The 21,600-nt window shown below is 43.5% G+C and overlaps 1 protein-coding gene across 1 annotated transcript in view; it reads left to right on the top strand.

Annotated features, from left to right (window-relative positions):
• The window catches only part of LOC142158314 (immunoglobulin superfamily member 1-like), an 88,715-nt gene that overhangs the window by 26,928 nt on the left and 40,187 nt on the right, over positions 1–21,600 (top strand). Inside the window, exon 7 of the mRNA XM_075212185.1 lies at positions 7,157–7,435. Coding sequence (XP_075068286.1) covers positions 7,157–7,435 — 279 coding nt within the window. The remainder of the gene's footprint in view (positions 1–7,156; positions 7,436–21,600) is intronic.

Raw genomic sequence — 21,600 nt, 5'->3', positions numbered from 1 at the left:
ATATATACCAACAGTCCAATTTTCGTTTGACCATCCCAATTTTCGATGGGTTGAATGCATGCAGCGAATGGGGTGCAGTATTATAAAAAATTGGTGTAGACTGTGTAGATCTGGGCATGGTTTGGCGCATTTTGGAGTGCTTTGGTGGATCGGTGCATGACCTATTTTACCCCTAATTTAAAATCGGGTATGATGGCATGTAAGTTGTATTTAAATTTGAAATGTACGTGTCCAAGGATCAAATTTCACATGCACGTTAATACATTTTTCATTTTTTTTCCTGTATTTATCAGGACTCTATTCAATTGATCATCACTGAGTCTTCAATTGGTGCAGTAGCAAATAGCAATGCCAACTGATGTCTGTAGATACTGCTTAAAATGTGATATAAAGAAGGTTTTGCCTAGCATAATATATCAGCTCTACATTTACTGACTAGTGCAAGCAAGCTGATGCTTCAACAATTACTGTCACAGAGTAGCCTTACTCATCACAGCCAGATTAATCTGTCAAATGTCACTTAATCTAACGGACTGGCGTTAATTATGATATTTTAAAAAAAGAACTTATTTGCATTAGGGATGTGCACCGGGATTTGCTTGAGGTTTTGGGTTCGGATTTGTTTTGCAAAACACCTGACGAAAGGTTTTGGTTCGGATTTAAGGTTTTGGATTCGGATTTATTTTGAAAGAAACATAAAAAGTGTTAAAATCAAGTTTTTTTTGTTTATTTTCACTCCTACGATATTATTAACCTCAATAACATTCATTAGCAATCATTTCCACTAATTCCCAGTCTATTCTGAACACCTCGCACCTCACAATATTGTTTTTAGTCCAAAATGTTTCACCGAGGTAGCTTTCTGGACTGCATAGTGCAGTGGTCTCGGTACACAATTTGGTATCGGGGCCACAATATATCACCCTCAACTGGTCTCAATTCCACCAAAAAAGTATCTGGACTGCGTAGTGGAGTGGTCCCTACAAAATAATAAAGAAACCCTCAACTGGTCTGAATTCCACCAAAAAAGTATCTGGACTGCGTAGTGGAGTGGTCCCCACAATATAATAAAAAAAAAACTCAACTGGTCTGAATTCCAGGGAACAGATGGCGGACACCGGATGGACGTCTAAAACCAACATAGCAGTTAAGGGCGCAGTTACTCTTTTTTGTGACTGCACAAACAATTAACGTAGTAATAGAAATGACAGGTTTTTTTTTGTTTTAAATATAGAAAGAAAGAAGGTAGTACTAGAAATGGCAGTTATTTTTTTTTTTTTAAATAGAGAAAGAAAGAAGGTAGTACTAGAAATGGCAGTTATTTAGTTTCTTTTAAATAGAGAAAGAAAGAAGGTAGTAATAGAAATGGCAGTTATTCGAATCCCCAGGAGAGTCTAAGTGGGGTGAGCCACAGAGAGATTATTTCCCTCAGTTTCTCTAACAGGTTGTCAGTGTTGTGCCTCTTCTTAAAACCTGTGATACATAACTACACACACTTGGCAAAGCTTTTACAAATTATCTGCGGCACAGGAGAGTACCACTGGACTGTACTTTAATAGCAGTACCTATTATTTTTGGGTACAGCAACAGTGAATGATCGTTGTTAGACTTTTAAATAACAGTACAAGCTAGATTTTTTCAAATTTTGTAATATTTTTTTCCAATTAATTTTGGAACATTTTTTATTTTTATTTTTTTAATTAATTTTTTATAATTTTTTTTCTAAAAATAAATAATTTTTTTTTTACTTTTGGATAACTTGGAAATAACAATGCCCTTAGCAGAACAGACCACAGGACACAGGAAATACAGAAATAAAGAAGGTAGCAATAGAAATGGCAGTTCCTCTTTTTTGGAACTGCACAAACAGTGATGAAAATGAAGGTGGAGCTGGTGGCATGTCACGGTCCTCTTCAGAGGACAATCTCCTGACCAGCAGGTCTTTGCACCGCATTAGACTTGTGTCCACCGGAAACAGAGACACAACATACGCTTTAAACCGAGGATCGAGAACGGTGGGCAGAATGTATTCCTCTGACTTTAAAAGACTGACCACCCTCGGATCCTGGCAAAGCGTACGAAGGGCTTCATCCACAAGAGCTACATGCTTGGTGGAATCGCAATGGTGTACCAGCTTCTCCCTCACTTTCTCCAGCTGCTTCTGCAAAAGCCTGATCAGGGGAATCACCTGACTCAAGCTGGCAGTGTCGGAACTGACTTCTCGTGTGGCAAGTTCAAATGGCTGCAGAGCCTTTCACAACACGGAAATCATTCTCCAGTGCGCTTGACTCAGGCGCATCCCCACTCCTTTTCCTATGTCGTAGGTGGCTGTGTAGGCTTGAATAGCCTTTTGATGCTCCTCCATCCTCTGCAGCATATAGAGGGTGGAGTTCTAGCACGTCACTACCTCTAGTTAATTTAGATTGCAAGGCTTGTAAATACTTTAAAGATAAAAAAAAGCAGGCTGCACAGACTGTGGAGCTAGAAAGTGAAATTAAATGGACCACGTTACTTTGGTGGCTATCTATGCCCCGCCCTACACTTGTAGTTGAATATAAAAAAAGCAGCCTGCATAGACTGTAGAACTAGAAATTCAAATATACAAAGAAATGGACAAAGTCAGTCTGCATCAGATCCTCTCTCCACTAGGAGTAAAATAGAAAACTATTCAGCCGTTATATAATCTAGAATATAAATAGAAATTGAGAAAGGCAATTTGGTATCTGTCTGCATCATAATCATCAACATCCTCCTCAGCGCCAGCTACATCAATATCCTCCTCCCGGTGTACAACATTCACACCTTCATTAGCCAAATCTTTAACTGGACTGTGGGTGATCCTTCCAGCATATGCAGAGGGCGTGCTGCAAATGCTGGATGGAGTCACCTCTTCCCGTACAGTGATGGGAAGGTCAGGCTTCACAACCACCAACACCCTTGGACTCGCCTTGGGGATTTGTGATGTCATCTGTTTAGAAGGCAGAGTTCTTTGCTGTTTTGTTGTTGTTGCTGACAGCATAACTCTCTTAAATTTTTTGTAGGGGGGGGAGGAGGAGGGCTTAGATCCTTGGGTGAAGCTGGACCACTAGTCATGAACACGGGCCAGGGCCTAAGCCGTTCCTTGCCACTATGTGTCGTAAATGGCATATTGCCAACTTTACGTTTCTCCTCAGATGATTTTAAGTTTCTCTTTTTGCTACTTTTTGAGAACTTGGGCTTTTTGGATTTTACATGCCCTGTACTAGGAGATTGGGCATCGGGCTTGCCAGACGACGTTGATGGCATTTCATTGTCTATGTCATGACTAGTGGCAGCAGCTTCAGCATTAGGAGGAAGTGGGTCTTGATCTTTCCCTACTTTATCCTCCAAATTTTTGTTTTCCATTATATGTAGCACAAGAGAGCGTACCACTAAGCCACACACACTCGGCAAAGCCTTTAAAAATTATATGCGGCACAGGAGAGTACCACTGGACTTATACTGCTGAATCAGTGAACTTTGTAATAGCAGTACCACTGGATTTATACTGCTGAATCTGTGAACTTTGTAATAAAGCAGTACCACTGGACTTATACTGCTGAATTAGTGAACTTTGTAATAGCAGTACCACTGGACTTATACTGCTGAATCTGTGAACTTTGTAATATAGCAGTACCACTGGACTTATACTGCTGAATCAGTGAACTTTGTAATATAGCAGTACCACTGGACTTATACTGCTGAATCAGTGAACTTTGTAATAGCAGTACCACTGGACTTATACTGCTGAATCAGTGAACTTTGTAATATATCAGTACCACTGGGCTTATACTGCTGAATCAGTGAACTTTGTAATATAGCAGTACCACTTGACTTATACTGCTGAATCAGTGAACTTTGTAATAGCAGTACCACTGGACTTATACTGCTGAATCAGTGAACTTTGTAATATATCAGTACCACTTGACTTATACTGCTGAATCAGTGAACTTTATAATATAGCAGTACCACTGGACTTATACTGCTGAATCAGTGAACTTTATAATATAGCAGTACCACTGGACTTATACTGCTGAATCAGTGAACTTTGTAATATAGCAGTACCACTGGACTTATACTGCTGAATCAGTGAACTTTGTAATATAGCAGTACCACTGGACTTATACTGCAGAATCAGTGAACTTTGTAATATAGCAGTACCAATGGACTTATACTGCAGGATTGTTTTGGGATATTTCTTTTTTTTTTTTTATAATTACTTTTTTTGTATTTTTTTTTATAACTTTTTTTGAATTTTTTTATAATTTGGGAATAATGGGGAAATAACAATGCCCTTAGAAGGACAGAGCACAGGACACAGCACCACTGGACTGAATAGGACACAGCACAGGACCCAGCAGCACCACTGAACTCAAAAGGACAGAGCACAGGACACAGCACCACTGGACTGAACAGGACACAGCACAGGACCCAGCAGCACCACTGAACTCAGAAGGACAGAGCACAGGACACAGCACCACTGGACTGAGCAGAACACAGCACAGCACAGCACAGAACTGAACAGCACAACACAGCACAGCACAGAACTGAACAGCACAGCACAGCACAGCACGAGATATAGCAGGACAGAGAACCACCTAACACAACCTCCCTCTACCCTGATCAATGCCCGAGTGAAGATGGCGGCGACTAGCGGGGAATTTATAGGATCCGAGTATCGCGAGATCCGACAGCGGGATTATGACTCAGAGACTCGGTTTCAGTTTTGCAATTGGCGGGAATACCCGGATCTGTCTCGAATCCGGCTCGGATCGGCAACGTTCGGGTGGGCTCGGATTTCAGATATCCGAGCCCGCTCATCTCTAATTTGCATGATACGCTTTATTAGCTAATGGCAACTTGCTAAAGTATAACATTGTCTAATTTAAACATTGCACTCTTGCCAATTCCACTAAGGGATTTAACATTTGTAACTGTAGTTATGCTGGACTACTGATAAAGTGCACTGACTTTTGGCAGCAGCTCAGAAGAAAATGTAAGGTGACAAGTGATGTTACTGGTGTATAATAATCTGCTGATTTACCACCAGCCATTTCATTTAAGAGTATAGATATGTACTTACAAATTCAGGTACAGGTGGTTCTTTTCTATTGCAACTGACTTCTATGAGGAAGACCTGCTATAATTCAACATCTCTATTTCTCCTAACATGACAACGTGTCTTTATTAATAAAACTCCCCTGGAAAGTAAGGAGACACTGTCTTGTTTTTCTTTATTTCCTCTTTTACCCCTTTAGAATTATAATGCAAAGTCAAACTAACCGGAAAGACTGAGAATATCAGGCTGTAATGTGCCATTTCCTATGGAGAGTATGGTACAATATCAGCAGGGAAAGTGTAAAGATGGTGTCAACTGCGAGGGGGCAAAATGTAGCTATTTCAGATGGCAGAGGCTGGGCAGGTCAGGACTCTCCTTGCTGAATGTGTGCTCGTAAGTGCAAGATCTTTACATGTCCTAGGGACACCTTTTGCACCAACCAGGCACAATTTCTTATGTTTGTTACGGTGTATGGTAAAATGAAGGAGTGAATAGGGTTTAATTCTAGGAGAAAAAAAGGAAAGTCTGTCATTAATTAAGGGGATGGTAGAATAGTGATAGTAGGTAGTAGGACTTTCAAGTGCATTTTTTGCATTTTACAGAATGGACAATCTTTTATGGTTGGCAAAATTGTAAATGTTGCTCAAAATGTCTGTACAAATGGAAATCAAAAAGAGGACTTAGGTAAACCAGTTGTCCCTTGTAGTGTTATGAGCTGATGTCTATTTTTTTCAGTTTTGTGTATGATTATTGATCTCATAGTCAAAAAGATAATTGATACAGTTGAAAGATGCTATCATGTCACTGCACTCAATCTCTCATCTCCAATAAACTAGAAGTCTTTTTGATACATCTTTCTTCTCAAACTCTCCAAACTGTTTACGAATAAGTGACCACAGGGCTGGTTTTCTGCCACCGCTTATCACAGTAATAAAGAAAAAACCTCCTATCACTATGATGTACCAAGAAAATATTTCCGGAACATGAGTGATACTCAGCTGCCCAGTGAGCCAGTCTTGGTGCATCTGTGCAGGCATGACTTTGGTTCAGGGGTGGACCTAGACATTTTTTTAAGAGGGGCAGGGCATTTAGCATAGAACCATCCCGCCCCATTCTGATTGGTTGTTCCGCCCCCTCCTTCACTTTTATTGGACCTGGCAGCTGAGAAGCAAGCAGAGGATGGTACTCGGCTGCCTCGATTGTGGTTAAAAAAAAAATCAAAGTGTGATGCTGGGGGGGGATCCTCCACTGCCTCTCTTTGCTGGAGGTAGGCTTGCAAAGAGAAACACTATCTCTAGCAAGAACACCAGGAGATAGGGCTTTTCTGAGTTTTGTAGGTAGAGCTGTATGGCCTTAGCAAGTTTTTCTCTTAATATAGCCTAAATAATTTATTATTAAATAATAAATAATAAATAATGGATAGAAAGCATTACATATTTGATTTACTAATTTTTAGAGAAGGATTTAATGAATTTATTGATTTACTTGTGGAGGTTACTTTATTTATTTAATTCTACTCATCTACTATTATGTATGCAAAATAGTTATGGGAGAGTAAGACCAAACAAAGTACTAAGCATAATTAATTACATATTTTCAAACATTTTTTTTATACAATGAGCAAGGCAGCAGAGTGAAATCTCAGGCCCCATTATTACTGCTTCTTGGGTTGTGACTGTGCTAACCACATCCAGAGGCTGAACATGCAGCTTCAGGTATAGCCAGTTCTATGAGTGCAAGCTAGGAGTGGTGTAACCGTGCTGACCAATAGGAACCTTTTGGTCCACGCAGTCTGCTAATCCAGCTCAGCTGAAGCCATCTATGGGCAAATGTGGCTGGAGCCCCATCTACACTCACCATAATCGTGAGTAATTATTAAGGTAGCCCCTTTGTGTTTTTTCTGTCCTTCAGCTGCGTTTTTAACACTATTTCATATTTGAATTGTGTTTGTCTGAATTACTTTTATGAATTACTTTTACACAACACGTATAATAGTTTAGCTTACTCAAATTTAAATCTTAAACATTATTTGTAATTCTGTCATGTTTATATTATATTGTCACTTTTAATTCCTTACAGAAATCCCACCTGCACCATCCATTTCCTTAAAGCCTGAATTTCCCGTGTACATAAAGGGGGAGGCTATAACGGTCCTCTGTTCCCCTCCTAATAATGCGAAAGAAATCCGGTATTTCAAGGATGGACATGTAATGACAACAGATGGAATTATATCCACATATACAATACCTAAGTCTACCCAAGAGACTACTGGGAAATATTCATGCTTATACTGGTTAATGTATTCTGGGAGAAAGATAAAATCGCAAAGGAGTTTGAATGTCACTGTCAATGTCATTGGTAAGTGGACTTTTGGAATAGTTACATTCTGCAGTGCATCATGGTGAATATGTCATAGAATGCCACAGACATTGATTTCAAATGAACATATTACTCATCAAATGCTGGAAGAGCCAGATGGCCAGTAAACTAAAAATGGAATGGCATAAATATCATTATTATACGTTTTTATCCATATTTGCAGATGAGTATAAAGTTATATATTTTCATACTAATATAAGAAATAATTATTATAAAGAAATATTATAATCAATGTATAATCAATGTATTACCAGGTACTGTAATAACAGCCATTGGTGAAAGTATAGCTGAAGAGACTACAGATGAACTAAATGCTAATTCACTCTCTTGGTATATTACACTGGGTTGTGAGTGTTTTTTTTCAGTTTCTGTGATCCATGTGTCACATATATACCAACAGTCCAATTTTCGTTTGGCCATCCCATTTTTCGATGGGTTGAATGCATGCAGCGAATGGGGTGCAGTATTATAAAAATTGGTGTAGACCGTGTAGATCCGGACCTGGTTTGGCGCATCTTGGAGTGCTTTGATGGATTGGTGCATGACCTATTTTACCCCTAATTTAAAATCGTATGATGGCATGTAAGTTGTATTTAAATTTGAAGTGTACATGTCCAAGGATCAAATTTCACATGCACGTTAATACATTTTTCATTTTTTTTCCTGTATTTATCAGGACTCTATTCAATTGATCATCACTGAGTCTTCAATTGCTGCAGTAGCGAATAGCAATGTCAACTTTTGTCTGTAGATACTGCTTATAATGTGATATAAAGAAGGTTTTGTCTAGCATAATATATCCAATTCCACTAAGAGATTCAACATTGTAACAGCAGGTATGCTGGACTATTGATAAAGTGCACTTACTTTTGGCAGCAGCTCAGAAGAAAATGTAAGGTGATAAGGGATGTTACTGGTGTATAATAATCTGCTGATTTACCACCAGCCATTTCATTTAAGAGTATAGATATGTACTACAAAGTTCTTTTCTATTGTAACTGACTTCTACGAGGAAGACCTATTATAATTCAATATCTCTATTTCTCCTAACATGACAACGTGTCTTTATTAATAGAACTCCCCTGGAAAGTAAGGAAACCCTGTATTGCCCTTCTTTCTTTATTTCCTCTTTTACCTCTTTAGAATTATAATGCAAAGTCAAACTAACTGGAGAGAGTGAGAATATCAGGCTGTAATGTGCCATTTCCTATGGAGAGTGTGGTACAAAATCAGCAGGGAAAGTGTAAAGATGGTGTCAACTGCGAGGGGGCAAAATGTAGCAATTTCAGGTGGCAGAGGCTGGGCAGGTCAGGTCAGGTCATGGTGTATGGTAAAATGAAGGAGTGAATAGGGTTTGAAATGTGATTGAATGCAATCTGTGGAAATGATTCTAAGTATAATCAACTGGCATTGTACCTTGAGGGGATCATGAGGCAAACAAATTTCATACAATTAACAGAAGATAAAGATAGCCCTGCCCCAATGAGCTTACAATCTAAGAGGCGTGGGGTTAACAATTGTAGTTGTAGTTGCTGTTACATTTTCATGGATTTACTTTTGCTATTTCGTAGTTCCACGTTGTTGATGATAACTGGTACAGCACTAGTTCCTGACTTTGGGTTGTTGGTGATTACAGGCACTGGGGTAGTTCCAGGCACTGGGCAGTTGGTGGGTACAGGCACTGTGCTGGTACCTGGCTCCAAGCAGATGGTGAATACAGGTATAGTGCTAGCTCCTGGCCCCAGGATGTTGGTGACTAATGCCTCTGTGCTGGATTCTGGTTCCAAGAAGTTGATGCTACTGCCACTTTGCTAGTTCCAGGCTCCAGGCAATTGGCAATTACTGGCACAGAGCAATTTCCTGACTATTAACAGTTAGGGATTACAGGCACGGTGCTAGTTCCTGTCTCCTAGCAGTTGGTGATTACTGGCACTGTGCAACTGCAATTGCATATAATACTCCTCACAATATAATTGCTTACAATATCTCTTATCTCACACTCACACTGACCTTTAGTAGCATAATTTCCCTATCCAGTAATACAGGCAGTCTATGACAGTGCAGCTGTTCTTTTCATGGTGCACTTTACTGGTGGTAACTTGGTATGTCTGAATTGTATGTACTTGATGCAGTATGCAAGCAATCCATTTTTTACACAGTCTCTCCCGTGGTAATATGTAGCTACTACTGCTTATAAGTCTCCCTAGCAGTTTACCTCATCCCCCAGTAACTGTTGTTGTTACACTCTATGTAGTAAATGTAAGTATCATCTTTATTCACTACCCTGGCATGTAGCATTATATTTCTGGATTCTGTGAGTCCTCTGATTGCTCGAGAGTTCCAGAGCCTTCCTCTTGGAACGCACTTGACACATTTTATGGTCTCTTATTGACATCCACTGAGATCCAAAGTCTTCCTCTCAGAACACAGGCTTGCTTGGCTTTTGATGTCGGTTAATGTTACTGGATATTTTTGACTGCCCAGACCTCTACTCCTACAAGGCATTTATTCTGTCTCGCTGGTCCCAACAGAGAGAGCAAAAGCTGCTCCCTGGGGTAATATTCCACCAATCAGTCTTTGCACCTGGAGATGCCAGGAAATGTAGTTCCCCCAGTATCCAAACACATATAATCTCCTCAAGAATCCCAGGGTTGCCCTTTGAAGAATTTTGTTTGTTTTTAACATGTGCATTCCAACCTTGGCCTGCAATCCTACAAATAGGCAATGCGGCACTTCTCAAAAGTAGAAAGGGGAAATTCACTTACAATATGTTTATAAATGGTTGTCAAATAGATGCATTTGCACAGATATGTATGCACTATGGGTCAATGTTCTTGCAGCTTTATAAATCACTTTTAATATCTCATCTATTTTATAATATTTATGCAAGCCTTAAATTAAATAAATATATCTGTTACATGAAATAAGAACTTCTCAAAACTACTACATTTTACCAAAGCAACAAGAGCAAGGGAAACTGATCGACAATATTGTGCAGTGTCCAAAAGACTACAACATACCAGAATGCCCTAGGTCTACATAATAATTAAGCAAGCAACTTATAGATTAAATAGTTCACTGTGTATGCCCTTCATCACCTTCACCATACCTTGAATAAGATAACCAACTTATATAAGAATAAAGACACGGAGACCTGAGTAAAGTGGCAAACTGACGTATTTTATTATAACCTAATTAAACCTGGTGGCGGAGAAAGAGCACTGCGGATCAGCTCCAGCGATACCCAACCAAGCGTGGACATGGCAATATAGCCTTAAGTCCACCCACTTCTCTCATAACCCCACTGCTTGGCCGGCCCTAACCTGGCGTCAGAGTAAACTGCACTCACCTCACTACTCACTCCCCCTCCCTCATTGAGCCGGACGAGGCCCCTCCCCACGGAAGGGACAAGAGTTATCGATTGCCTTGTAAGGGGACAGATACCTGCGGCCAATCATGATAGAGCCGTATATATCAGCCGCTGATTGCCGTGCCTTCCTCCCATGCTGCTGCCCTAGGGGCAAAGCAGCCCGCCACCATCCAAACCGAGCACTCTCCTCAACTCCAACCAAATGCTCTCCATAAAAATAAGCAACCCCTCGTCCCAGAGGTGCACACCGTCTCTCCTATAGAGACTCACCCTGTCTGCTGTTATCACTGGGTGATCCAACACAAATCCACCGAGGGACTTAATTACCTTCCGAAGTGCACTATTAAGCTTCTGCACCATAATAAGGATATTTTTTAACGGTATTGTAGATCTCCAAGACAGCCTTGGGATCATAGCGGACCAGCCAAGTATGATTTTCGGCCATGTAGTGTTAATATAATGCAAGTCCTCTCTCATTTGAATAATTAGGTCTAGGGATTTACCTTTACCTAAATCGTTCCCTCCTAGGTGTAAAACTAGAACATCGGGGGCTCCCCACCGCTCTATCAGCATCCTTAACCAAGGCAATAGATTGCTCCAAACCAAACCCCGTTTACCTAACCAATAAACCCAGCTATCCCCCACACTGGTAAACCTCGTCTGAACCCCCGTCTGGTTAGCTGCCCAGAATATGTAAGAGTGTCCGATGATCCAAATATTTCTCGCAGTTACCACAGCATCTAAAAAAGAGATAAGTGTTAAGTACTGCAATATTTACATGACCATCACACACAGCACCACGGTGCACATCGGGATTGACAAAGGCAGCCCATCAGACGAGCATGGAGCATAGCTGGCAAAAGGAAAAGGAAAACGGGGAAGAAATGGATTTGGGTAAGGGTAAGTTACTCACACGAAGGTAAAACCCGATCAAACCCCAGAGGCACACCACTAATCAGGCCTCCGGAGAAAAAAAACAGGAGAAATCCCTTCGCACCCTCGCTCAACGCGACGAGCAGATAAGCCTTGAGAAACCGGGATGGGAGTAGAAGGAACAAACACAAGGTAATGTAAAAATAGGTCTAGATGTACTTGACAGTGACAAAACAATACTGAGAAACAGCCAAACGGAGAAATGAAAAGACAAAAGAAAAACAACCACAAGCCAATAATAACATATTCACAATACAATTGGTCACACTTTAAACAATAGACCTAATGTAACCTTGGTAGGCCGCAGATTTCCATCTACCAAGTGATTTTATAGCCTCCACTGATGACCCCGCCAAAGCCGTGAAGGTGGCTGCTCCAATTCTATAAGAATGAGAACTGTAAACATAAGGGTTTAATCCTAGCAATTTAACTGCCTGCTTCAGAACCGCGTTAAATTGATATCTTGTTAGCTGCGCCCCATTTTTGTGTACTAGAAAAACTGGATTAACGGGCCTGATTTGAATAAAATGGGTGGTTAATTTTACCGGACATATCTCTTTATCATTTTGGGCCTGCATCTGTAACCAGCAACCATTTCCTCCCTGATCCGTTTTAGAACTGGTTATTTTGCAGCTTAGATGATCCTCACATATGACCACGTTTTCAGTAAGCAACACTGCGGGGACATGAGCCTTCGCTTGCCCAACCAACTCGGAAACCCTGAAAGCCCCAAAAAATGCCAGGCAAAAAGCAGTACAAAAAAGCAGGACCTCATACCCATCCCTTGCTACGTCCGCCAGGGGCCGCATAAGTTGAGATAATGTCTGGATAGTGATCAGGTGCCGCGTGTTTGTTGTGATCGGCCTCGCTTCCGGCCAACCTTTAAGCGCTTTAGATATCAAAAAACCCTTAGTGACATCTACCACACCATTCAGCCATGACATAAACAAAATACCTGCCAGGGCAGATGACATACTAGCCTTAGAAGCGCCCTCATTATACCTCAACCACATGAATTCCATTACCGCATCCCGCTGACCCGCCTCTGACTGGTCCTTGGTGCTGCTGAACTGGATCCACTGCAGCCACGCTGCTCGATACACCCGAAACGTAGATTGTGCTAGGCCGCGTTCCGCCAGACCTCTTATGCCGGCGTGATGATCTGCCAAATACAAGAGTGACAGGGAATGCCTATACTATTGGCCTGAGGGGCCAGCTCACGAAATCTCCTCCACTGAAAATGAGATAAGGCATCCGCTATTTCGTTTTTAATCCCGGGGACATGACGTGCATTGAATGTTATTTCGTGCTCTAGGCAGCAAAGTATCAGGTGACGCAGCAGAGCTATAGCCTGCGGGGAGGACGCGCTCTGTTTATTTATGGACTGGACTACCTCTAGGTTATCACACCAAACAACCACATGCTTGCCCCGTAAGGCAACAGCCCACAGCTCAATGGCAACAATAATAGGATAATAGGGACTAGCTCCAACACGACCGTGTTCTTTAACCAACCACTTCTACGCCATGACTCTGGCCACGCCTACGCACACCACTGTCCACCCAGATAAGCTCCAAAACCCTGCGCCCCCAAAGCATCAGTGTAAAGGTCCAGTGTGGAATTGTTTACCGGAGGGGTGGGCCATATCCTTTTACCGTTAAATTCCTTCGAAAACCTCTGCCATATTAGAAGATCATCTTTTATTTCTTGCAACAGACGTACCGCCGCATGGGGCCTACTCTTTCCCGCTATGGCTCTTTGAAGCTTACGACAGAAAACCCTACCCATTGGAATCACCCTGCACGCGAAGTTAAAAAGCCCCAGGAGCGACTGAACTTTCTTTAATGAGATATAAGGGGAAACCAACATGGAACCAATCGCCTCCTCTAATTTCTTCAACTTATCCTCCGGGGGCCTACAACAACCTGCTACCGAGTCAATTTCAATTTTCAAGAAATGATAAACACTGTGTGGGGCCTTCTGTTTTATCGTGGGCAATGGGCACCCCCATCACCATAAATAGGGCCTGTGCTGATTGTAACACGTCTAAGCATGCGCAGGAATTATCTGGACCTATGATCAAAAAATCATCTAAGTAGTGAGCTATCCCCCTGTGTCCGGTTCCAGCCTGAATGCACCAGTGGAGAAAGCTGCTAAACTTCTCGAACAAGGCACATGATATCGAGCAGCCCATGGGTAGGCAGCGGTCCACAAAGAAACCGCTGCTGTGTCTAAAGCCCATAAACTGGAATGATTCAGGGTGGAGCGGCAACAGGCGAAAAGCTGACTCTATGTCAATTTTTGCCATCAGGGCCCCCTCACCACACTCCTGCACTAGGGAAAGAGTGTCCTCAGATGACTGGTATTGAACAGTACTAACCGCCGGGTCTATGGCGTCATTCACTGAATCGCCTAAAGAATAAGAAGGGTGCTGAATAAGTCTAAACTTACCCTCTGCCTTCTTGGGCACTACACCTACCGGGGACACTACTAAGTTGGGGATAGGTATATTTGTAAAAGGCCCTAACATCCGCCCCAGCCAAACTTCTTTGGCTATCTTTTCGTCTAAAACTTCTGGGAATGTAAGGGCTGATTTAAGATTCTGGGGCCATGGCAAATCTAATTTTTTTAATACAGGGATTCTGAAACCAAGATGAAAACCTTCCCTAATCGTGGCTGCAGCATCGTTGTCACCATAAAGTTTAAGCCACTTGTCTAGTTCATCAAGCCTTATTGGGGATTTGGCCTTGACCTGGAGCTGCCTGCGCAATTCCGCATCCTCTCCCCACCATGTCTGGCTTTACCACATTCTGTGGAGGGGTGGAATCTGTTACAGGTAGAACAGGAGTGCCAGAATCTGCAGGCCGACCCCCTCTGACACCTCCCTGCGTTAAAAGCAAAACACTTTCCTTTGCCAGGGAGGTGTTGCTGCGCCCTCCCCGCCCCAGGAAATCACCGCGCTTGGGTCACCACATGCCACTGACTACTGGGCCTCATGAGGTCCATCCATGTATCAATATCTTTGAAACCGAGGGGTAACCTCTCCCCACCAGTCATCTTTTTCCTGAACATTTCATCATACGCCCTCCAAATCACTGGCCCATTCTTCAAGTAAACATCTGAAATCAGGTGTATTTCCAGACTTCTACCTGTTCCTCCGGCCTATAGTCCTCGTAGATTGTGGCAAAAACACAAAACCCCTTTACCCATCTGGGGAATGTTTTATACTTCTCCTCCCCCACTCCGTTCCTATCCACCGCCGCCTCTAAACCTTTCTTTCCTTCGTCTGTCAAGGTGAACATGTCAACGTAAATGTCACTCACCGGACCGTGAGTGCCTCTTCCCGGACATTTAGGAACCGTGGCCGTCCACCATCCTGAGGGTCTGCGCATGCGCAGCCCTTTTCTATACTTCAGTGTATACCCCTTTAACTTAATTGGCAGATCAGGCAACCTCCCTATATTAAGCACCTGTGGTCACTACCACGTTGCCTGATCTTGGAGTCTCATTCCTCATGAGTCTCTGAAGGTGTTCCTGTATTACTTGTGTATTCAGTGCTGCTGATTCCTGTGGTTTCCAAACCACTTCTACTACTGTGGTTCCATACCACTTCTACCATCTACTTTATCATCATGACTGTTTGCTGATTCCTATCCGCTGCCTCCGTGCACTACAGTCTTCTACACCACTTCAACGTTATTTTATATCTATGTGACTGTTTGCTCATTGCTATCCGCTGCCTCCGTGCACTCCAGCTTTTACCTCACTCACCTGCTTCTCATCAAGTCTGTTTGCTGATTTCTATCCGCTGCCTCTGTGCACTACAGTCTCCTGCTTGCAACTCGCCTGTGTTCAACATCGTGACTGCCAGCTGACTACTATCCGCTGCCTCTGTGCACTACAGTCTCCTGCTTGCAACTCGCCTGTGTTCAACATCGTGACTGCCAGCTGACTACTATCCGCTGCCTCTGTGCACTACAGTCTCCTGCTTGCAACTCGCCTGTGTTCAACATCGTGACTGCCAGCTGATTACTATCCGCTGCCTCCGTGCACTACACTCTCATCTCATCTTTGCTGTGACTTCCTCGAGACTGCCGCTTTTCATTACCATCTGCTACACTTCGTGATCTACAGCTCCTGCCCTGCGCTGCACTCCTGTTTCCCATCGCTGTTGGTTCCTGTGGTTGCTACTGGTTACCTCCGTGTGCCGCTGAGTCCTGCCGCTGTGGTCAGCGCTATCGTCCTTCTCCTGCTGATCCACTCTCCACGCCTTCACGTGTTCCACTGGCCTCTACCCTCCTGTCAGCATTGGATTTGTATCTCTTCTACTACCCTCTGCTGGATCATCTCCATTCTCCTGGGTTTCCTATGAGTCCAGTTCCACGTGTTGCTGACTCCTGTGGATTCGTGTCCCTGTCGGTCTACTCACCTGTGCGCTGCACCTGCTAGACCGCTGCTTCTTCTATCCAGGGACTTCCTATCCAGTCGGCCTCCAGCCGCTCAGGTACCGCTGCAATCCCATCTGACTGCTACTGCTGAACCACGGTATGCATACTTCTCATTGACTGTGCTGTGTATTGCATATCTTGCTGGACTGTGTTTGGTTCTCTCTGGAGTCTGCTATCCGCTGAGTCTATTGCCATCATTGACTGTGTTATCATTGTGCTGGACTACTTCAAGAGACTTTCTAGATTGCAGACCTGATCAGTCATTTACATATATATATACCTATATTGTGCATATTACTGTGGATCGTGTATAAGGTGCCTGTGTATATCCTGTGTTGCAGTCTTCCCCCGTGCACCTCCTCACATAGCAGTGGTACAACTTGCTACCGCAGACCACTGACTACCTGGATACCTCCACTTGGATTCCATTCCTTCACTCAGACAGCGGTACAACTTGCTACCCGCAGACCGCTGACTCTCATCACCTCCTTGTTTCTGTTGGACATTCCTCCTCACTATAGCAGTGGTACAACTTGCTATCGCAGACCACTGACTACCTTCACGTGTCCTTGTCCATACAGTTCCTTGTGTATCATTACCTCATTATTACCAGTGTTGCTAGTCATAGACTTTCCTGAGCATCTCATCGGCCATCATTTCATGTTCCGTGATCACCCAGCTACCAGAGTACCCTATTACCATCTACATTGCTCTGGTAAGCCTACCATCTGGTGATCCCTGGGTAAAGACTCCTAGTGCCCGTGACAGTAAGATCAGGCCATGACAGACCCAGATGTGGAACCTACCGCCAAAGAGATGCTGCAACATCTGGTTAGCCGTGTGGAGCAACAGGATGCCCGCCAACAGCTGTTACTTCAGTGTTATCAGTCATTAACCTCCCAAGGAACATCTGGACAGACTGTGACAGCTACTACTGAAGCTCCTGTGCTTTCCTCCGTTTCCCCATTGCCATCCCAGGTGTCTATAGCTTCCACGCTTCACCTGCCTACTCCGTCAAAGTACGATGGAGACCCCAAAACTTGTAGGGGTTTCCTTAACCAATGTTCAGTCCATTTTGAGCTCCAACCTCAAAATTTTTCTACCCATCGTTCCAGAGTGGCCTATCTTATCTCTTTGTTTTCAGGACAAGCCCTGGCTTGGGCCTCCCCTCTGTGGGAGAGGAACGATCCAATATTACAAGATAGCGCCAAATTCATTTCTACATTCCGAAGTGTGTTCGATGAACCAGGTCGTGTGACCTCCGCTGCTTCCAGCATCCTCCGTCTGCGACAAGGATCTCATACTGTAGGCCAGTACGTCATTCAATTTAGGATCTTAGCCTCTGAACTTCAGTGGAACACTGAAGCCCTAGTTGCCGCCTTCTGGCAGGGGCTTTCTGATAAAATTAAAGATGCACTGACTACCCAAGAGCTTCCTTCGTCACTTGAAGATTTGATCTCTCTATGCCATCGTGTTGATATGAGATTTCGTGAAAGAGAGGCTGAGAAAACGACTTCTGCTAAAGCACCTTTTCACTCTAACCCTCAATTTCGTCCAGTGTCACCCGCTGTGATTCCCATGGAGATTGGACGTTCCAAGTTATCTTCTGAGGAGAGGAAACGAAGAGTCAAGAATAGACTCTGTATCTATTGTGCTGATTCCACTCATGTCCTCAGCTCCTGCCCTAAGAGATCGGGAAATGCCAGGCCCTAACTAGTTCTGGAGAGGTGAAGTTAGGGTCCCTGGAGTCCTCTCCATCGTCTATGAAATCTAAAGTCTGCGCTTTTGATGTGACTATTTCCTTTGCTACCAAGACCTTTGAGTCACAGGCATTGATTGATTCCGGAGCAGCAGGAAATTTTATTTCCAAATCGTTAGTTAATCAATGGTCTCTACCAATGATTACCTTAAAAACTCCCATTACTGTGACGGCTATCGATGGATCACGTCTCATCAACGGTCTCATCACCCAGAGTACGTCTCCAGTAACCCTTCAGATTGGTGCTCTGCATCATGAAGAGATATCGTTTTTAATTCTTCCTGTTACGACAAGTCCGATTGTCCTAGGCCTTCCATGGCTTCAGTGTCACTCTCCCCAGATTGACTGGCGCACCCCTCAAGTCACGTCTTGGGGGCCTGAATGTCACCATCATTGCCTTTCCCAAGTCATTCCTCTCAAGGTACAGCAAGCTTCCATTTCAGCTATTTCACCGGGACTCCCTCCTCAATATGCTTCATTTACCGATGTTTTTGATAAAGCTCAGTCTGAACGTCTTCCTCCTCATCGTTCTTGGGATTGTCCGATTGATCTTCTTCCTGGCAAGACTCCTCCCAGAGGCCGGGTCTATCCACTCTCGTTACCTGAAACTCAAGCTACATCTGAATATATACGGGAGAACCTCCAGCGTGGGTTCATTCGACCTTCCACCTCGCCCGCTGGAGCTGGGTTCTTCTTTGTCAAAAAGAAGGATGGATCATTACGCCCTTGTATAGATTGTCGTGGACTCAATGCCATTACTATCAAGAACCGGTATCCCATTCCGTTGATCACTGAGCTATTTGACCGCATTAAGGGAGCCCGTATTTTTACTAAGTTGGATCTTCGTGGTGCTTACAATTTAATCAGAATCCGTTCCGGTGACGAATGGAAGACGGCGTTTAACACCAGAGACGGGCATTACGAATATCTGGTAATGCCTTTCGGGCTATGTAATGCCCCCGCTGTTTTTCAGGGCTTCATCAATGAGATTTTTCGGGACTTATTATATGTATGTGTCGTCGTCTACCTGGACGACATATTGATTTTTTCACAGGACCTGCCTTCTCACCACCAACATGTGGCAGAAGTCCTCTCCAGGCTACGGAAAAATTCATTGTTCTGTAAATTAGAAAAATGTTCATTCGAATTACCCCAGATTCCATTCTTGGGGTATATTGTTTCCGGAGTTGGTCTGAAGATGGATCCTGACAAAGTAAATGCTGTACTACATTGGCCCCAGCCAACTACTCTTCGTGCCATCCAGCGTTTTTTAGGTTTTGCCAATTACTATAGACGCTTCATTCAAGACTTTTCTTCCATTGCATCTCCTATTGTGGCCCTGACTCGTAAAGGGGCTAATCCTAAGCAATGGTCTACTGAGGCTATTCAAGCCTTTCAAACATTAAAAGAGTCCTTCTCTTCGGCTCCAATCCTTCGTCAGCCTGATGTGACACTCCCTTTTTTCCTAGAAGTAGATGCCTCTAATGTGGGCTTAGGAGCTATTCTCTCCCAACGCTCGGAACAGCAAAAATTCCACCCTTGTGCCTTCTATTCTCGGGGTCTCCTACCCGCAGAGAAGAATTATACCATCGGAGACAAGGAATTACTGGCTATCAAAGCCGCATTAGAGGAATGGAGATACTTGTTGGAGGGAGCTCGCCATCCGGTGACGATCTTCACGGATCATAAGAACTTGTCATATCTCCAGTCTGCCCAATGCTTGAACCCTCGTCAAGCAAGATGGTCTCTTTTCTTTTCCCGTTTTGAATTAATAATTACCTTCAAACCAGCTGCCAAGAACAAAAAAGCTGATGCCTTATCTAGAGCCTTTGCTACGTCCTCTGATATAGAAGAGGTTTCCAACCATACCATTCTAGACCCCAAATGTATCTCACTGGCTGCTTCATCCACCAAAACGCTACCATTTGGGAAGACCCTCGTGCCTCCTACTCTAAGGAGGAAAATCCTTTCGTGGTTCCATGCCTCTCGTTTTTCTGGACACGCCGGTGAACACAAGACTTTTGAGATCCTCTCTCGAAGTTACTGGTGGCCTTCAATGAGGAGAGACGTCAAAGAGTTCATTGCTTCCTGTGAATTATGTTCGCAATTCAAATCCTCCCGCAGAACCCCAGCAGGGTTGCTGCGACCACTACCCATTCCGTCCAAACCATGGACCCATATTAGTATGGATTTCGTTACTGACTTACCACCTAGTAAGAACCATAACACTATTTGGGTCGTAGTGGACAGATTTTCGAAGATGGCTCATTTCATCCCTCTGTCTGGTTTGCCTTCCTCGTCTATCCTGGCTGAACATTTCATTAAAGAGATCTTCCGTATCCATGGATGTCCATCTGAGATTGTGTCTGATAGAGGAGTACAATTCGTGTCCAGATTCTGGCGAGCCCTTTGTAAAACCTTGGGCATACGATTAGCACTCTCATCTTCTTACCATCCACAATCCAATGGACAAACCGAACGTGTCAATCAAGATCTTGAGACTTTTATAAGGATATTTTCATCAGCCAATCAAGACAACTGGGTAGAGTTACTCCCTTGGGCTGAGTTCGCCCATAACAACATGTACCATGAGTCATCATCCAAAACTCCATTCTTTGTGGTCTACGGTCACCATCCGTCTTTTCCGGAATTTCCTGCCCTCCCGCCCACCCAAGTTCCTGCGGTGGAGACTGTTTGTCAGACCTTTAAAAATATCTGGTCTCAGGTTAGAACCTGTTTGAAGAAGACATCTGTCAAATATAAATCTTTCGCTGATAAGAAGAGGCGGGCTATTCCACCACTAAAAATTGGAGATCGTGTCTGGTTATCCACAAAAAATATTCGTTTGAAGGTTCCATCCATGAAATTCGCCCCTCGTTTTATTGGTCCATATAGGATCATTCAAGTTATCAATCCAGTATGTGTGAAACTTCTTCTTCCTAAGAGTCTTCGGATTTCTAATGCCTTCCATGTATCTTTGCTCAAACCTCTTATTATCAACCGTTTTTCAACTCCTCCCTCAGCTCCGCAGCCAGTTCAAGTCCATCAGGAGGAGGATTTTGAGATTACCGAGGTACTAGATGCAAAAATTTCGCGAGGAGTCCTCCACTTCCTCGTTCATTGGAAGGGCTTTGGTCCTGAGGAGCGCTCTTGGATCAAAGCTGAAGATCTTAATGCTCCTGCCCTTTTGAAGAAGTTTTACTCCAAAAATCCGGACAAGCCCGGTTCCAGGCGTTCTGTGCCCACCTTTAAAAGGGGGGGTACTGTCACTCACCGGACCGTGAGTGCCTCTTCCCGGACATTTAGGAACCGTGGCCGTCCACCATCCTGAGGGTCTGCGCATGCGCAGCCCTTTTCTATACTTCAGTGTATACCCCTTTAACTTAATTGGCAGATCAGGCAACCTCCCTATATTAAGCACCTGTGGTCACTACCACGTTGCCTGATCTTGGAGTCTCATTCCTCATGAGTCTCTGAAGGTGTTCCTGTATTACTTGTGTATTCAGTGCTGCTGATTCCTGTGGTTTCCAAACCACTTCTACTACTGTGGTTCCATACCACTTCTACCATCTACTTTATCATCATGACTGTTTGCTGATTCCTATCCGCTGCCTCCGTGCACTACAGTCTTCTA

Source organism: Mixophyes fleayi, chromosome 1 (assembly GCF_038048845.1).
Source record: "Mixophyes fleayi isolate aMixFle1 chromosome 1, aMixFle1.hap1, whole genome shotgun sequence".
Lineage (NCBI taxonomy): Eukaryota > Metazoa > Chordata > Amphibia > Anura > Limnodynastidae > Mixophyes > Mixophyes fleayi.
The sequence above is the reverse complement of the archived record's forward strand: the minus strand, read 5'-3'. Positions and strand labels throughout refer to the sequence as shown.